Source organism: Cnephaeus nilssonii, assembly GCF_951640355.1.
Source record: "Cnephaeus nilssonii genome assembly, chromosome: 17".
Taxonomy (NCBI): Eukaryota; Metazoa; Chordata; class Mammalia; order Chiroptera; family Vespertilionidae; genus Cnephaeus; species Cnephaeus nilssonii.
The window spans coordinates 8,446,168-8,464,483 of NC_137088.1; the positions used below are offsets into that span (position 1 = coordinate 8,446,168).

The window sequence follows — 18,316 nt, forward strand, 5'->3', positions numbered from 1 at the left end:
TGATGGAAAGACCCAGAAGGCATGAAGGGAGACCCAAGGTGGGACTCCAATACCCGCCCCTCCCTGATGGAAGGGGCAGAGCTTGGGTCATCCCCTCCCCCAAGGGGCACTGCCCAACCTAGGAATGCGATCAAGGCCATGCTGTGCTCCATTTAGAAATGAGGCCGGGAGGCCCTCCTCTTTCCAGGAGGGCCCAGAAACCCCACTCCCCGTCCCATGAGTCCGCGGGGCTGAGTCAAGGCTGCTGGGAGAGGGCCTCTGCCCAGCTGTCCCCTCTGCGTCATGTGCAGGAGGCCAGGCAGCTCGCCTTACAGGGCCAGGCCCACCTCTATATATAGCCCACCAGGACAGCTGCGCAGACTGAGCACCGCCCAGCAGGAGAGCAGGGACTCCGGAGAGGAGGCCCCCCGGCACCCCTGGTCGCCGCACCCTAGGCCGCTCACCATGGCGCTGGGCCTGGAGCAGGCGGAGGAGCAGCGGCTGTACCAGCAGACGCTCCTGCAGGACGGGCTCAAGGACATGCTAGACCACGGCAAGTTCCTGGACTGTGTGGTGCGGGTGGGCGAGCGCGAGTTCCCGTGCCACCGCCTGGTGCTGGCCGCCTGCAGCCCCTACTTCCGGGCGCGCTTCCTGGCCGAGCCGGAGCCGGCGGGCGAGCTGCGCCTGGAGGACGTGGCCCCGGACGTGGTGGCCCAGGTGCTGCACTACCTGTACACGTCGGAGATCTCGCTGGACGAGGCGAGCGTGCAGGACCTGTTCGCCGCGGCGCACCGCTTCCAGATCCCGTCCATCTTCACCATCTGCGTGTCCTTCCTGCAGAAGCGCCTGTGCCTCTCCAACTGCCTGGCCGTCTTCCGCCTCGGGCTCCTGCTGGACTGCGCGCGCCTGGCCGTGGCCGCCCGCGACTTCATCTGCGCGCGCTTCTCGCTCGTGGCGCGCGACGCCGACTTCCTCGGGCTCTCGGCCGACGAGCTCATCGCCATCATCTCCAGCGACGACCTCAACGTGGAGAAGGAGGAGGCGGTGTTCGAGGCGGTGATGCAGTGGGCGGCCAGCGGCGGCGACGCCGAGGCCAAGGCCGAGCGCCAGCGCGCGCTGCCCACCGTGTTCGAGAGCGTGCGCTGCCGCCTGCTGCCGCGCGCCTTCCTGGAGAGCCGCGTGGAGCGCCACCCGCTCGTGCGCGCCCAGCCCGAGCTGCTGCGGAAGGTGCAGATGGTCAAGGACGCGCACGAGGGCCGCCTCACCGTGCTGCGCAAGAAGAAGAAGGAGAAGGGGAAGGAGGAGGCCGGGCCCAAGGCGGCTGACAAGGGCACCGGCGAAGCCAAGGCAGAGGGGGAGGAGGAGGACGACGAGCGCGTCCTACCTGGCATCCTCAACGACACGCTGCGCTTTGGCATGTTCCTGCAGGACCTCATCTTTATGATCAGCGAGGAGGGCGCCGTGGCCTATGACCCGGCGGCCAATGAGTGTTACTGCGCCTCCCTCTCCACGCAGATCCCCAAGAACCACGCCAGCCTGGTGACGAAGGAGAACCAGGTCTTCGTGGCCGGGGGCCTCTTCTACAATGAGGACAACAAAGAGGACCCCATGAGCTCTTACTTTTTGCAGGTGCCTTGCCAGCCCTGGGAGGGGGCGGGGGGGGGGGCAGTGCTGGGGACTGGGGTCAGCCTTGGGGCCCAGGAGAGACCTGTGTCTACTTGTTGGTGAATGTCCTCGGTCTACGGTGAGCTGTAGACCAGGGGGGTTCACTGACAGCCACTTGCCTGAAAGCTGAAGGCAGTGATAGACAGGGGACAATGGCTCCATAACTGTGGTGTCTCAGCTTCAGGGGGGTGTTAGCCTCAGGACAGTCCCATATGTTGGAGGCCTTGGCCCTGCACAAGGGTTGGGGGTCAGGCCCAGTGAGAAGGAGGAGCAAGGTCAGTGTAGGGGTTCTGGGCAGGGCCTTTGCATGAGTCGGGGACTGGAGTGTGGAACAGTGTGTCCCAGACAAAGGGATCATCCTGCCTAGTCCTCCCATTATACAGATGAGGAAACTGAGGCACAGGAAGGCCCAGTAGAGTGGGGTGCCCAGTCCACGTTGTAGTGGGACTGTGGGATCTCAGAGGGCAGAAATGGCTTCCTGGCGGCAGGCCCTGTAGGTGTGGGCCTTGCCACTTGGGTGGAATCTGGAGACCTGAAGGGGAGGGCGGTGGAGAATGAGCCTCGTGAGGGGTGGGCACAGGTGGGCACATGTTCATTCCCTCTGCGCTTCCATTCATACGTGAGGGTATTATTCCTCCTGCTTGGTAAGGTCATTTGAAGGTTAAATGGCAGGTATAAAGAGTTCATCAGTACAGGGCTCAGTCTTCAGAAAACTTTTCAAAAAGGTGAGCCACTGGTGGTGTTATTTTAAGACTGTCCAGGTGGACAGGCGACAGACTTGCACCGTAGGCTTTAAGGGGTGAGTGGCAGAGCTGTGAGAGGGTTTCCTGGGCCATGGGATGAGGTGGAGAACAGGGGGCAGGGAGGTGTTCAGGGGGAGGGCCCGGCCCCCGGGAAAGCTGCCCCATCCTGGTGCTATAACGGCCATCTTCCGTCATCTGCCTGCTCAGGAATGGGGTGGAGGTGGGTCGGCTTCCTCACCCAGAAAGGAGGAGGGGCACTGCCTCCAGGAACCACCTCCACCTGCGCTGGCCCTACCAGGAGTCTTGGACTCCTCGGGGCCCCCGGGTGGCCTGATGGGGCTGAGCTGGGCTGGGGCTGGGACTGGGGGCGTGGGGGCGGAAGCTGACTGGACCCCCGGTCCGCAGTTTGACCACCTGGACTCGGAGTGGCTGGGGATGCCGCCGCTGCCCTCGCCGCGCTGCCTCTTCGGCCTGGGAGAGGCTCTCAACGCCATCTACGTGGTCGGCGGCCGGGAGCTCAAGGAGCGGGAGAGCAGCCTGGATTCGGTGCTGTGCTACGACCGGCTGTGAGCGCGGGCAGGGGCGGCCGCCGGGGCGGGGGTGAGGATGCGGGCGGGGCCTGGCGCCAGGGGCGGACCGTGGGGTGTGGCCAAGACCCGGTTAGGTAGGGGCGAGGAACCCAACCAAGACCCGGTTAGGTAGGGGCGAGGCGGGATGGTTGGCAGATGAGATGGAAGCAAGGAAATGAAGGTCTGGGGAGTTCTGGTAATGTATCGGGTGCCCCCCCCCCATACGTGTTGGGTGGGTGGGTGGGTGCAGAGACAGAGACTGAGTGTGTTTGCCCTCTCCCCTCCCCTCCAGGTCGTTCAAATGGGGAGAATCGGACCCGCTGCCTTATGCGGTGTACGGCCACGCGGTGCTCTCCCATATGGACCTTGTCTACGTCATTGGCGGCAAAGGCAGCGACAGGTGAGGCTGCGGCCTGGAGCGGGTGCAGCAGAGGGCTGCAGGTGACCTGGCTGCCTGGGGAGGGACTGGGCCAAGGGGGGGAGGTGCCCTGCTCCCGCTTCCTGGCCCTCACTCACTGCCTCAACCCCACAGGAAGTGCCTGAACAAGATGTGCGTCTATGACCCTAAGAAGTTCGAGTGGAAGGAGCTGGCTCCCATGCAGACAGCCCGGTCACTCTTCGGGGCCGCCGTCCATGACGGCCGCATTTTTGTGGCCGCCGGGGTCACCGACACAGGGCTGACCAGTTCCGTGGAGGTGTACAGCATCACAGACAACAAGTACGCCGCTAGCCTCCTCTCTTTCCCCCTTCCCCGGGCAGGGCAACCAGGGACCGAGGGCCTCCCTGGAACCCCCTGGCTGTGTGGCTTTGGGTCCACTCCAGTCCTCTCTGAGTCAGCCCCGGACAGCAGCATAGCTCCTGGATTGGGTCTTCACAGTTGAGCTTGGACATCAGCACAGAAATAGTCCCTCTCCCCTGATCAGTAGCGAGGTGGGCTTCCCCCACAAGGTGGGGCGAGGGTGATGGCCGCCTGGTCGGCAGGAGAGAGCTCCCAGGAGTGGGGTAGGAGATGCCGGGTTCCTCATTCAGAGACTCACACCAGGCACTGGCCTGGTACTAGGGATGCAGGGGAGACCAAGCTACCCTGCCCTGGGAGGTCAGGAAGAAGACAGCTGTGATGGGAGAAGGATGCTCAGGCCAAGGACAGTTGGTGCCAAGGCAGTTAGGAGAAAAAGGCTGGCCATTTGGAGGAATTGCTCAGGTTGGATGGAGTGTGGCGAGGGAGGTACTGGGGCTGCAGAGGCGGCCAGCAGGGCTGAGGAACTTTATCCCAAAGGCGATGAGATGCCTCTGAAGGATTTTGAGCTCACGTCTGTGTTTTTACTAAGATGCTTCATGCCAGCTGATGTAGGGGCAGGGTGTGAAACAAGTCACACCAGCAGAGTGCGTGTGCTGGGCCTGGATTCCCAAGCCCTGGGTAGTCGGGGACCTGAGAGCTGTTTTGGAGGGTGGGGATGAAGACTCCTTAAGAGTAAGTGGACTGTGGGAGAAGGGGTCAGGGCAGGAGTCCAAGGGGGTCAGGGGCTTAACGGCCACTGAGCTAGCAAGTGGGAGTTGGTTCAGGAGTGAAGGAGGGACACTGGGGAGGTCCATAGTGGATTCTGGGGGGCAGGGTGGGTAGCATGTCAAAGGGACAGTGAAGGGAAGTGTTGGGGGGCGGTAATTGAATGGGAAAGGAAGTGAATACCAGAGGGAAGGGGAAGGGGAACAGGGATGGGACACTCTGAGGCCTGGACAGGGGCACCAGGTGGGCATTCTTGAGAAGGTCCAGAACAGCAGGTTGTGTTGAGAGCCTGGGACCCTGGGGTTCAGATTTCAGAGGGGTGCGACTGAGGCTGTGGGCGCTGGGGCGGGACAGTCACTGGGTTTGCTGAGGCCTCTGGGTGATGCACCGCCTCCCCCTCCCCCCTCCCCCCCACCAGGTGGGCGCCCTTTGAGGCCTTCCCGCAGGAGCGCAGCTCGCTCAGCCTGGTCAGCCTGGCGGGCACCCTCTATGCCATCAGTGGCTTTGCCACTCTGGAGACTGAGTCCGGGGAGCTGGTCCCCACAGAGCTCAATGACATCTGGAGGTGAGCCTGGCCCCGGGGAGGTGAGGGGCATCATGAGCAAGGCTGACGGCTCACAGCATCGTGGCCGGGCACCGAGGCACCGGGCAGGCTCTTTGGGGGCAGAGCTGATCCCTCTTCTGAGAGCCCTGGTGGGAAGGGACAGTAGACCCCATTCAGCCCCAGTTCTCTCCAGTTCGGTTGGCAAAGTCTGGGTTTGCACACATGACACCATGCCCCACCGTGGGGCCCAAGCTTAGGGCACAGACCCATGGAAACAGGTCCTCTCCCCTCCCTCCTGGAGGCTCTAGGGGGAGAGCTGGGGCCAGGATTGAGAGTTGCCCGAGCCCAGTTTCACAGAGCCATTGCTTTCCATGGCTGGTCCTTCCTGGGGATGGAGGGGAGAGGCCTGGGCCACCTGGGGCACCTTCTGATCCGGCAGCCTCCAGGGGGCATTGCTGCTGGGAGAGTGGGAGTTGGGGGGACTTGGAGGGCTGAGGAGGGAAATTCTACATCTCAAGGGAAGATGTAGACCTTCTTGGAGGAAGGTGCCCTTCCTGGAATGTGGGGTGGATGTTCTCTGGGGGTGAGTCTCGTGGGAACCTTTCCCGGAACACGGGAAACCTCTGGGAGTGGACCATTCTCCAGGGCTGGGGTAGGGTGGGGTGGGGACACCTCAGGGGTGGGCCTAGAGCACCCAGCCACCCCTTCCTGCTGGGTCTCCCTCTGAACTCGGCTGACCAAGCTCCTTGTCCCTGCCCCACCTGCAGATACAATGAGGACGAGAAGAAGTGGGAGGGTGTCTTGCGGGAGTTGGCCTATGCCACCGGGGCCACCTTCCTACCGGTGCGACTCAACGTGCTGCGCCTGACCAAGATGTGACGAGTCCGGAGGGCCTGAACGAAGCACCGTCCCATCCTGTGGCCCACACGGGCCGGGCCTCCTGGGGGCTCCAGGGATGAGGCTGGGAGAGGCCAGAGCCCACCCGGACCGGTGGTAATGGCCGAGTGGCTGCTTCAGCCGGGGAAGGTAATAGCTGCCCAGTCCTAGCCTTGGGGCAGGGACGAGGAATTTTAGGCCTCTCTGGCGTCTCTGTATCCCCCTGTTCTTGAGCCAGAACCACAGGGTCATATCCCAGGCTACATCCCGGGCCTGTCCCAGCCGGGCTGTGTGCCAGCAAATTCCCCACAGGACCCAGTGCTGGCTGTCAGACGGGAACGGTCCCCACCGAGCGCTCCCGGCAGCACAGATAGGTCTCCTTCTGTGAGAAGAATAAAGTGCCTTCTGAGCGGGCAGCTCAGGGTCCGGAAGCCGGGGCTCCAAGAGTTAGTGACCGGCTAGTTTGAAGGTTTGGGGCTTTAATGCTCAGACTTGGGGTTACCCGGGTTGGTGGTCTCTGCCCTCCATGTGGGTGTCTCCTCCACACTGCGTGTGCCAAGACCTTGACCCTCTTCCCGAGGCCCAGAACTCCCTGCTCCTCACCTTGCATGGACAAGGAGCCAGAAGACTGCTGCGGGGAAGGGAGGGACCAGCCAAACTGTGATAGAAAAGTCCTTTATTCTCTTGGTCAGGCCCCATCTGGCCTGGCCTGGCCTGGGCCCAGGAATGGCTGAGCCGAGCCATCCCTCCCCCCCTCCCGCCTACTCCGGCTTCAACTTGTCCTGATTCTGCTCCTCCTCTAGCGCCAGGGTTCGCTCTCGCTCCTTCACCAGCTGAACACCACAGTAGGTGACAAACAGGATGGCCAGTGTGGTCTGGGGAAACCCTGTGGAGGGAAGAGGTCCTGGATGACGCTTCTCAGTCATGCCCCTCCCACTCGACCCGCCCTGGGGAATTGCGGTGAGGTGGGGGCATTGCAAAAGGTCACGGTCCTCGAGGGTGCTGCCCGGCACGTTCTGTATCCCCCCGCCCTCCTGTCCCTCACCTGAGAGTAGCAGGCGCCGGGCGACCAGCTCTGTGAACTCCAGGCTGTTCAGGCTTACAAGGTTGTACATGATGATAGCCCAGAAGTTCATGGCCCCAAAGATGCCCCGGACCCTGCGAGACATCTGTTCCGACATAGAGGCCTGTGCGGTGCAGGAAAGCATTGTCAGTGTGGCAAGAGGCCCAGAGGGAAGAGGTCATGGTCAGTCAGAGGCCTTCCCACACGGCCCCGGAGGCCCTGGGATATGCCCAGGTCTGAGAGTCCCAGGCCAGGTCTCTCTCATTGTTAAAGACGGGCAAACTGAGGTCTGGAGAGAGGGCAGGGCCTGACCAACATAGCAGCCTGGGGTTTCCACACCACACAGAAGGCAGGGAGGGCCAGATACCCCCAGGTGAGCCATTGTCCTGACAACCAGGTGGTGGTGAGAAAGTTCTGGACTGGGGACCAAGGGTGGCTGGGGAGCCTTGAGAGAGCAGCGGTGCCCAGCCATCCCCTCCCTGCTCACCTCCATGTGTGCCAAGGGCTCCCTCTCTGCCAGCTTCTGCACCCAGAGCTCAAAGTTGAGGCCAAAGCAGTTTAGGAGTGACCACAGGTAGACAATGTCACAAGGCCCAAGCCACAGCGTGGTGACGGCAAACGTGGCCACGGAGGCCACCAGCTCGGGGATCACCTCAGAGTGCTCCCCGCCGATGTGGTCGTACACGTACCTATGGGAAAGGGCAGGTAGGAGACGGGCAAAGGGTACCCAGCGGGGACAGCCCTCCTCGATGTACAGTCAACATTCCTGACCTCAGGTGGCTTCTCTCCGTGGACCCAACTTCGGAAGGTGGAGGGCTCAGCCTGGGACTCCAGATCTCCTCCAGCTATGCCCACTCGGTCCCCAGGTGGCCGCATCCACACCCAAGGCTCTGAACACTGCCTATGCTGAGGAGCCCCAAACCTGCGTCTTTAGCCCAGTCTCCCTCCGAACTCCTCTATCCCACCGTTACCAGACTCCTCACTTGAAGGGCAGGTTCCCCCATCCCTGCCCAAACCCACTGCATCCCCATCTCAGTTCATGACACTACCGTCCACTCCGTGGTAGGCCGGGAGCCTTCGTGCCTTCCTGCATACTAGGTTCCCACCTCCACCCACATCCCTCCTGCAGATGGGCTCCACTCAGCCCGGGCCACTGCTCACCACCTCCACTACCACCATCCTAGTCCAGGCCATCTCCTCCCACAGAGATTAAGGCCCGTCGCTAGATCATCTCCCTGCTTCTGCCTTGGCCCCCTACCCTCACAGCAGCTAGAGGAATCATTTGAGAGTGTGGCTTGGATCACATCACTCCCACAACCAAACCTTTGCCCCCATTACAATGAGAATAAATGCAGCTTTCTTACTGCGGCTAGACGATCCCAGGTCCTCTGGATTCTGCCCACCTTCTCACCGCATCACCACCATTCTTGCCCTCGTGAACTCTGCTCGGGCCTCGCTGGCCTTCCTGTCCCTCAGACACAGCTAGTCCCTGCCTCAAGGCCTTTGCACCCGTTGCTCCCCTATCGCGAATTATCTTCCCCACATTCCCTGATCTCTCAAATCTCAGTTCACATATCATCGCACAGAGGTCTGCCCAGATCCTGTGGCCAGCCTCTATCCCACTATACTGTGTGCATTTTTCCATAATGCCTACCACTCCCTAAAATTGTTTATGTGTGTGTTTACCCGTTTGTGGTCTGTTTCACCCCACTAGACTGTAAGCTCCATGAGCTTGGGGTCTTTGCCATGCTCACTGCTGTATCCCCAGTGCCTAGAACAGTGCCTGGCACGTAGTAGGTGCTTAATAAATATTTGTTAAATAAATTCAGTAGACAGCCCATTGAGTAACATCCTTGACCTCCTCATTTCCAATGGTTTCTTTTCCAGTCCACCTCAGCCACCCACTCCCATGGCCACACCCCAACTTGGTCACCTCTTGAAATTTCACTCATTCCTAATTCCCATTCTTCCCCCAGTCCCTCCTGGCCTGGCCTCCCAGCTCTGTTCTCCAATCTCATTGGCACCCACCCTTCCTCATCTTCCTTAACAGGCTTATATTCAGTGAGTCATCATTATAAATAACCTAAAACCCCTTATTCCTCACCTCTTTCTTCTCACCCACCTGGGAGGGCCCAGTCACCCACTTTCTCCTCACCAGCACCCAAGAAGTTAAGCGCTGATGGGGGAAATCTCACACCTTCACACATCAGAGTCCATAAATCCACTGTCTCCAACCTCACCTGGGCTCTCAATGCCAAGTTTTCTCTAGTCGGCTTCTCCCACACTCTGCAGTGGATACGCCACCCTTATCTCCCCTTGTCAAGGGGAGTGGGTGTGGGGGGATCTAGGCAGGAGGATGGAAGACACACAGATGCCACGTCCCTCCATGCCCCCAACCCTGCCTCTCTCAGCTGATGACCTCACCTCCTACTTCATGGAGAAAACCAGAGCCTTCAGGTGGAATCCCTCACCTTCTACATGAACCTGCTATCCTTCGGCAGCACGCTGGCTTCCCGTGACCTGAAGCCAGGCCTCTGCTGGTCCCATCTCCTTCTCCCTCCTCAGGGACCTCACTCCACCCATCAGTCCTCTATCCTGCACCACCAACTCCTTCCTCTCTATGCAGTACTCCCTCCAGCACCCAAGCATGTTCCACTATTTCTTGTCTTTAAAACCCCCACATCTCCGCCAGCCCCTCCTCTGTCTCCCCCTGCAGTGCCAGGCTTCTTCCCGGAGAGGTCCACACGTGAATTCCCCTGTAGTTCCTCAGTTTTTTTCTCACGCCTCACCTGCCCCGGCCTCTCCCGTGAAAGGCTGAATCCTCCATGCCCCCAACACTAACGCTCAGTGTCTAGCTTCCGTGACCCCAGCAGCACCTGGCCCAGTTGCGCCCACCATACCTGGATGGTCTTCACGGAGTTTCAGGATGTCACCTGGCCTTGGCTTTCCTCCTGTTCCAGTGACCACTCCTTTCAGTCTTTTCCACCTGCTCTTACTTCTCCCCAACCAGAGTTCTTCCCGGCCCAATCTCGGCTATCCCCTCTTTACTCTTCTCACTCTATTCTCTCTCCTTGGGACACCCAAGGCCGAAAGACCACCCACACCCCTAATGCTCAGCGTTCCATCCATCCTCCAGGCTTCTCTGAACCACCTCCCTGAACTTCCACAGATGTATCTCCCAGAATCCAACCAGACATTTCTCCATTGGAACCCTTTCTGGAAACCACACCTCCATCCTCCCAGGCTGTAGATATGAGTCTGGGAATCATCTCCCTCACTGTCCTGATATCTGCAAATGATGGCCAAGTCCCGCCCAGGCTTCCTGTTGTGTGTCTCTACTTGGACTGTTTCTCTCACCTCCAGGGCCCCCACCCCACAACAAACCTCTATGTCTTTGACCTAGACTTCTGCCACCATCTCCTCCCTGTCCTCCTTGCTTCCTCTGGGCCAGGGGTGATCTTTCCAAACATGGACCAATCTCTGCACTGCCTGCTCAAACCCCTGGCACGACGACTGTGACCATCCCCCCACCCCACCCCGACTCACTTGCAAAGCCAGTCATTGATGCCACGGTCAAAGTGCCTGTGGGAGGAGGGCAGCTGGGTGTGAATCACGTCGGGGAAGGGGCTCAGGAAAGGCAGGGAACCCGAGGGCGTGTCCCCAGATGCCCGATGCCCACACTCACGTTTCCGCAAAGATGTAGAGTGCTGTGATGCACTTGGGAGGCTGGGGCGGGTCCAAGTGGTCGAGTCGCGCCACCGTGTTGACGATGCCGAACAGGACAGCGGCCTTCACCCAGTCATACACCAGGTTTGAGTAGGCGAGGGCAGCTGGGGACAGCATGTTGTCACGGCCTGACGGGTGTTGCACCTGTCTCCCCACCCCAGACACCCAAATCTAGGGAGACTCACTGAGTCTGGTTTTCTGCTTCTGACAAACTCCAGGTCCGGGAGAAGGCCCTGCTGCCCAGATCGCTCCATGGGCACCCCGCTCCCCACCGCCTGGATCCTGGCCACCCCAGGGAGACCCCATCCCATTGTAGAGATCAGCCCGAGGCCCCAGGGAGGTGGAAAGGGCTCTGTCCCATACCAGTCTGGCTTCACAAGACAAAGAGGACAAGTCCCACACATGTCAAGGAATAAGTCCCCGCTCCCACATCCTCAGATAGGTGCTGTGCCCTTAGGGTGTCAGCTTCCCCAGTGGTGACCCCATAGGAATATAGGTCTATCTTTCTGGGGTGCTGGCCCAGACCCCATCCCTGTTCTGGGTCCCCCGTGCACCCACCGAGGGCGCTGTCCGGCAGGCGGCTGGCGAACTTGAGGTCACTGGGGATGGTGAGGATGTAGAAGAAGTGGAAGAAGATGTCCACGGCTATGATGGCCGCCACGCTGAGGCCCGCCTGGGCCCGGATGTGCCACAGCTCACCCTCGCGCCTCACCGGTTCCACCTGGCTCACCTGGGGGATGTCAAGGATGTGAATGGGAGTCACTGACGTCCTGGGGATCTGAGGGTGAGGGAGGCTGGCCTCCATCCTGGCAGCCTGGCCCGAGGGTGAAAACACCCGAGGAGGGTTCGCAGCCTGCTAGGGGAGACCCGGTCCTGTCTTGGGAACCCCATTTGAGTAGGAGGAGAGTCCTGTCTGGGAGGAGACACATCTCCATCTTGTGATCCTTGGGGGGACGTAGGAGGGATATGGCCCAATCCTGGGGTCTGAGGAAGGCCATCATGCCTGAGGAGGGGGCACAGCCCGCCCTGGGAGTCCTCTCAGAGACGGGAGCCCCTGCCTAAAGAGGGACAGTCAGCCCAGCTCTGAGAGCCACAGGTCCCCCTCACCTGGGCATGGAAGCGATCAAAGGTCATGATGGGCCCGAAGAAGAAGAAAGGCAGGTAGAAGTTGTACTTGAGCAGGTCCGCCAGGGAGTAGCGGCGATCCGGGTGGGCACAGCTCTCTAGCGCAAAGCTGGTGCACCGCAGCACCGTGAAGCCGCTGCCCCCCTGGAACAGCACCTCTTGAAGATCAAAAGTGCCCGTTACAAACCCGTTCTGGATGGGAGAGAGCAGGCCGCCAGCTCACCAGGTGCCCTTGGTCTCTGGGAAGCCCACCCAGCTTCCCCAGGGGCCCAGCCTGGTCCTGTCCCTTCCTCTCTCCAGACCCAGTCAACGTTGGCCATTCAGGGCCAATTCGTGGTAAGGGCTGGGGTAGAGCAGAGGATGAGCTGGACACGTCCCTGGTTTGGTGGAGGGGACCACCTTGTAGGCAAGGCATCCTCCATGGTAAAAGGCTGGGAGACAGCTGGGAAAGTGAAGGAAAGGCTTGGGGAGGTTGGGAGGGAAGGGCTTTGGATGGGGTGAGTGAGGTTTGAGGTCTTATCCCTGCCCCCTCTGCCCCTGCCCCTCCCTGTTGCACACCTGCCAGGAGATTAGGGGGTCCAGCTTGAAGGAGGCAAGGCTGGCCATGCCGAGGCCCAGACAGAGCCAGGGCTGACCCAGGAGTGAGGCCACATAGTGGCCGACACAGTGGCCAAACAGCAGCAACAGGTACCAAGGGCCCATCGTGCCCACCACGGCCAGGGCCCCGTACACAGCATACATCCAGGCGCGGAGCTGTGGGCGGGGGGGCGGGGGGAAGACTTCGTTTACCTGTCCATACGCATGGAGGTGGGACCCCGGCATGGCTTCCCCACACCCCCTGTCTGCTGAGGAGGAGCTGGTGGGGGAGGCTGGGGTGGCTCAGGCCCTGCTCACCTGCGGAGCCACCATGGTGCAGAGTTTAGCAAACAGCACATGTCCGGAGAGGGTGAAGAGGATGACATTGCGGAAGGAGCTGAACCACATCACCCACTCGAAGTCAGCCACGTCCTGGGTGGGCCCCGGGCAGGTTAAGGTGGGGTGGGGGCAGGATGGGCTGGCACTCCGGCTGCTCAGAGTCCCAGCACGTCCCAGCCCCCCCAGGTTCTTCTTACGCATGAGAGCAGAGCCATGGCTGGGAGCCCTGCCTTCCCCTCTGAGGGAAGCACCAGGCAGGGAGACAGAGAGGCGTGAGGGGCACCCTGTGTGGGCTGCTCCGCCCCTCAAAGCTCACCCTCTCCCCGGCCCGTTGCCTGCCATGAAACCGTTATTGCATGGTTCCTGGGAAGGATGCTGCTGGAGGCCCCTGCTAGGCACGTCTCCATTTACTTCCTGAATGAGCAGGGTCTGGGCAGGAGGGGCCCGTGGAGAAAGGGAAGGTGCTGGAGCTCACACGAGAGACCCTCCCCATTGGGAGCCCCCTGAACAGCTGGAGAAGGGGAGCATCAGGACCGGTTTGGGGTCAGAGAGACGTGCCAGGGGCCAGGGGCCCCAGTCAGGGACCTGGGGTGTGAAGGACCTACCATCTTCCGACCAATGTACTCCCAGCCGGGTCGCACAGACTCCCGGAAGGCCTTCCTTTGGGCCCCATCTGGGAACAGAGTGTGGCCTCAGGGGGAGGACCGCCCCACCTCTCCCCTGCCGGCCCTGCACGCGGCTGGCCCCCACCTTAGAAAGCCTGCGTCTCTCTCTGCCTTTTCTCTCCGGGCCTCACTGTATGTCTGGGCCCAGGTCTCCCTAAGTGTCTGAGTGTCTCTCTCTCTCTCTCTCTCTGTGGCTCTGTGTCCAGGTCTCTGTCCGTGCTCTTGCGTCTGTGTCTCCCTGTCACCGTACCTAGCTCAGCCCAGTCCCAGGGCCCAGAGACTACTGGAGCCTCTGAGTTTCTGGCCTTGCTGGTTGGAACTCTGAGGCCCCCCCCAGAGAGAGAAGGGTCCCACTCCCCTGCCCAGGGGCCCAGCGGTTACCTTGTGAAGCCTCAAGGAGGCCTTGGCCAGCATAGGCCAGGGCCCCACTCAGCACCAGGGAGTACAGGCCCAGCTCCGCCGCCGGCAACGCTGTCTTGATGCCCATAGCCTGGATGTGGCTGGGGAGACAGAGGGGGTGAGGGCACCGCTGACCCCCAGTCCTGCCTAGCCCACCTTATGCTCCCCCACTGAGGTGGTGAGGACCCCACTCTTGAGACTGCCCCTCTTGCCTCCTGGGGGTCTCATCCCATCATTCTTCCCTCCCCCGCATCCCCAACTCCTCCCAGGCCTCCCCCACATCCAAGCTCCTGTCTTTCCCCTTGAAACTCTTGAAAGCATACTCTCCACCCTCAGCCTGCCTTCCTCACCTTCATTTACTCCCATACCTTGCGGTGGGCTGGTCCCCACCCTCTGCTCATACGGCTCCTGCCCAGGCCTCAGGTGCCCTTCATGGGGAACAGCCCCGTCTGCATCACCTCAATCTGTTTCTGGCCCTCCGGGTCCCCACCCCCTTCAGTAAGCCTCCCTCAGTCCTGACAAAGCCCCACCCCTCCCTGTCCCCTTCTCTGACTTCCACACCCTCCTGAGCCGCCTTTACTTTCCCTGACCTCCCCAGGTCCAGCCCCAGCACCAAGCCTCCAGCCTCTCGCTGACCCCCACACCCTCAATCACCCCTTGAGCCCCAGCCTGCCCTGTCCCTGGTCCCTGCCTGTGTCCCTGGTCCCTGCTGTGTCTCTCAGTGTTCTGTATATTCAGGCCCTGGATGCTGGCTGGAGGCTGTGCTATTTGAAGAGTTGCCCTGGGGTAGCGGGAGTGGGGCCAGACGGGCACCAGGGAGGGCACTGGCCGCTGTCCAAGGTGCTGACCATATCAGGCTCAGGGCGAGCCTAGCCACTCCCTTCTACCAGAGCCTGGTTTGCCCTCAGGAGCTCTGCTGGGCCATCTCTGGGACCTCAGCTAGCACCTATTCCTTCCCTATCTGGCTCCAGCCTGGCCCTGGACCTTCCCAAGGACCCCATGGGTGACAGACTCAGGGCCCAAATTAAAGGGGAGGGGGGCGGACATGTATCGACACCCTCTCGGGCTGGGTCGAGCCAAAAGGTAGCAGGCATGGCTCTGTCTCCCAACCCAGGTCCCCTCCCTCACCAGGTCTGATAACGGCTCTCCTAGGCCCCCAGTGTCAGCATTCTCCCTATTACACAGGTGGAGGGGCCATGGAACAGAGGCGCGGGGACCTGTCAAGGTCATACAACAAAATGGACAGGATCAGGGGTTCTCAGTGAGCCCCTCTGGGGTCACAGGTAAAAGGACCATTGCTGCCCCTTCCCAAACCAGGGGGGGCTGCTGCGCCCGACTTCTGCGCGGCCGGCCTGAGGGCTGAGCCGCCTCCTCATCGGCCGGCGGGGGTAGGGAGGCCCCAAGGATCAGGTTAATGGAGCAGGAGCTTGAAACCGGAGCACGGTGAAGAGCCCGCGAAATAGCTTTGTCAGCTGCCTCCCACTCGCCACTTTCCAATTTTAGCTCCCCATGGCCGGTGCGGGTGTCCCTAGTGAGGCCTCTGAGCAGGGCCAGGGCTGGCCCCCGGCCTGGGACCTCTCCCAACAGACCCCCAGACGTGGGCCAGTTTGTGGACACAGGAGTCCCCCCTGTCGCCTGGTCCTGCCAGCTTCGAGCACACCTGGTGTAAGAGCCCACGTTGGGACCTGAGGTCTAAGATGAGGAGCCTGGGAGGGCTCTGAAGGTCTCAAGGATCCCAGAGTAGCTGCATCCCCGGCTGGCACTGACCTTGAGGAGGCTGTGAGGGACCCTGGCACACTGCCCACCTCGGGGCTCCGGGGTCCTGCGTCCAAGCGTTTGTCCGTCCGACCAGCTGGGCTCTGGGGCCACGGTGGGGTCTGTCCAGCCCTGGGGTCCCCACCCCCTCGAGGCTGTGAGCGGTGAGTGGTGACAGCAGGAGCAGGGGGAGGAGGAGGGCAGGGAGGAGGTGGCCTGCCTGGAGCGGAGCTGAGCGGAGTGGAGCCGAGCCGAGTGCTGCAGAGCGGCTGGCCACAGGGAGCCGCAGGGAGGATCTCAGTGGGGGTGGGGGTGAGGGTGGGGGTGGGGGTGGGGTGGGGGTGGAGTGGAAGGGGTGGCCAGTGTCTCAGAAAGGGACACCTGGGCCTCATTTTAACCTGCCTCCTTGGCACATAGAGTCTGTGCCTCCTGTCACTGCTAGCCAGAACACCCCTCTTCTAGGAAGCCTTCCAGGTGTCCCTTGCTGGTCTCTCCAGGCCTGTGATCCCTGCGGCCACCACACACACACATACACACACACACACACACACACACACTTGCATGATCAGCTCCAAGAACTCCAGCCTGCACCTTTACAAGGGAACTCCCATGGGCTGACCCAGGGCAGACCACCTAGCCCTGCCCTAGGCCATTCCACCAATTCCATCATGCCGAGAGTCCTGGCTGGCCGGGCGTCAGGCCCGGGGGAGGACTGACTTGACCAGTGGGATTGGAACTGACACAAGACATGTGGCTGTGGGACCCTCTGTGCTCCAGCCCTGTCCCATGGGGTGCTGCCCAGGTGGAGGGGTGCTAACAGGGTCACTCAGCCAGGCTTGAGTGGGTACATGGAGTGACTGGCCTCCTCTCCATGGCAGGGTGGAGGCAGCCAGCAATGTCCCCAACCAACTGGGGCTCCTCTGGGGGAGGTGAGGAGGGGGCACGGCCTCACTCTGGGAAGGCGCAGCCAAGTCCGCAGCCCAGCCTATCGGATGGGGCCACCCTGAGAGGACAGGAACCTCTGATAATCCCCCTTTAAAACAGGGGCCTCAGAGTCTGTGGGGGACTCTTCATGCAGGTGTGTGGGGGCCAGAAGTTGCTGTGTGACTATAATCACAGGACAGGCCCTGGTGCCACTGCCGATCCCAACTCTGGCCACAGGCTCAGGTGCAACTGGGAAGCAGGGGCTGCTCGCCTACCCCCAGCAGGGGCACTTCTAGGGCCTGAGCAAGGCCTGGGAAGGAGAGAGAGAGACCCATACCCTCCCAACAGTGCTTCTAGGCAGTGAGCTTCCTCCCAAGCATGCAGGCATGCTGGCCCAGAGGCCAAAGCTTGGAGACCCCCACACACACTCCCCACAGTGGCTAGACCTGCATCACTGGTCCCTGACCCTGAGAAGTGTGAGGAGCGATTACCGCACAGTGTGGGGGCTGGGTGAGGGCTGCCGTCGGGATCCTGGGCACTAGAGGGGCCAGCATCAGGGAGGGGTGCCCGTGGGAGTTAGGGAGGGATTCCTGGCTTGGGGTGGGGGCCACCTGAGCAGAGTCCTGAGAGAGTCGAGGGTTGTTAGGAGTAAGTTCATCCCGGTAGCCAGGTCTGGTTCTAAGGCTGGGCATGGATCGACTCTTAATTTCACCAGCACCTGGAGGGAAGGTGTTACCCTTAGCCCCACTTGATGGGAAAGGAAACTGACGCACCAGGAGGTTACGTGGTTGAGGCCGTCCCCTGAGCTTCTTGAGCTGACGGCCCTGCAGGGGCCAGAACCCTGCTCCCACACAAGGAGCTGCTGGCGGAGGCCACGTGGCCCTGGCCGGCCAGCCTGCTGGTGCCCTCAGGAGGCTCGAAGACAACGGTCAGGGAAGCGGACAAGGTGGTTTGGCTCCACAGTTAAGAGCACAGGTCCAGCCAATTCACTTGAACCTGAGCTGCACCTCGCTGGTGTGACCCCTTCTCTGCGCCCCAGATCCTCACCTAAAAATGGGCAGACTTCCGGTTCTGAAACATGGTGCGTTCCTGAGGGGCTCGGCAACTCACTCCATGGCCAGGGCCTGGCTCACTAAATTGCTCATAAAGAGAAGCCGAAACCCTCTCACTGGAGAGGCCCAGAGAGGCAGGTCTCACACACAGCAGATGTTCACCCGGGGACCCCCCCCCCTCACAGCGGGGTCCCTAGGGAGCTCGGCATGGAGGGCTAGGGAGGCCCTTGGACCTGGGGCTGGATGGCCCAGCTGCTCTCTGTGTGAGGGGTGGCGGGAGGCGAGAGTGGCTGGTGTGGCCAGTCCACAAAACGAGGGGCAGGAACCCAGCACAAGGGTAAGACCAGCACATGGACCTGGGGTCACAAATGGAAAGATGTGGTGGGCGGAGTTCCTTTTCATCTCTGCGGGGGTTTTTGTTGTTGTTGTTCAAAGTAAAAATGTGGGGAAAGCTTCTGTGTGTGTGTAAAATTGTTTTGTGTTGGTTGTGTGGGTGGTGTGTGTATGTTTTGTGTTGGTTGTGTGGGTGGTGTGTGTATGTTTTGTCTTGGTTGTGTGTGTGGTGTGTGTGTGTATGTTTTGTGTTGGTTGTGTGGGTGGCGTGTGTGTTTTGTGTTGGTTGTGTGGGTGGTGTGTGTGTTTTGTGTTGGTTGTGTGGGTGGTGTGTGTGTGTATGTTTTGTGTTGGTTGTGTGGGTGGTGTGTGTGTGTATGTTTTGTGTTGGTGGTGTGTGGTGTGTGTGTATATGTTTTGCATTGTGTGGAGAGGGGAAGGACAGGCAGGGACTTCCTTGTGGGGTGGCGGTAGGCTGG

General features: G+C 61.0%; 2 protein-coding genes across 2 annotated transcripts; one reads left to right on the forward strand and one right to left on the reverse strand.

The window, feature by feature from the left end:
* Positions 1-444: 444 nt before the first annotated feature.
* On the forward strand, positions 445-5,883 carry KLHL40 (kelch like family member 40; the record flags this gene model as incomplete). Its single annotated transcript, XM_079795462.1, has 6 exons — positions 445-1,608; positions 2,793-2,953; positions 3,249-3,356; positions 3,489-3,674; positions 4,879-5,025; positions 5,772-5,883. 6 exons carry the CDS (start codon positions 445-447, stop codon positions 5,881-5,883), a joined length of 1,878 nt encoding a protein of 625 aa, XP_079651588.1.
* Positions 5,884-6,641: 758 nt separating this feature from the next.
* Positions 6,642-13,861, reverse strand: HHATL (hedgehog acyltransferase like; the record flags this gene model as incomplete). The annotated part of the gene is made up of 11 exons (XM_079795492.1): positions 6,642-6,766; positions 6,926-7,067; positions 7,431-7,632; positions 10,490-10,525; positions 10,629-10,773; positions 11,228-11,399; positions 11,777-11,986; positions 12,353-12,547; positions 12,689-12,802; positions 13,315-13,382; positions 13,756-13,861. The coding sequence occupies 11 exons, from the start codon at positions 13,859-13,861 to the stop codon at positions 6,642-6,644; spliced, it is 1,515 nt and encodes a 504-aa protein (XP_079651618.1).
* Positions 13,862-18,316: the final 4,455 nt, after the last annotated feature.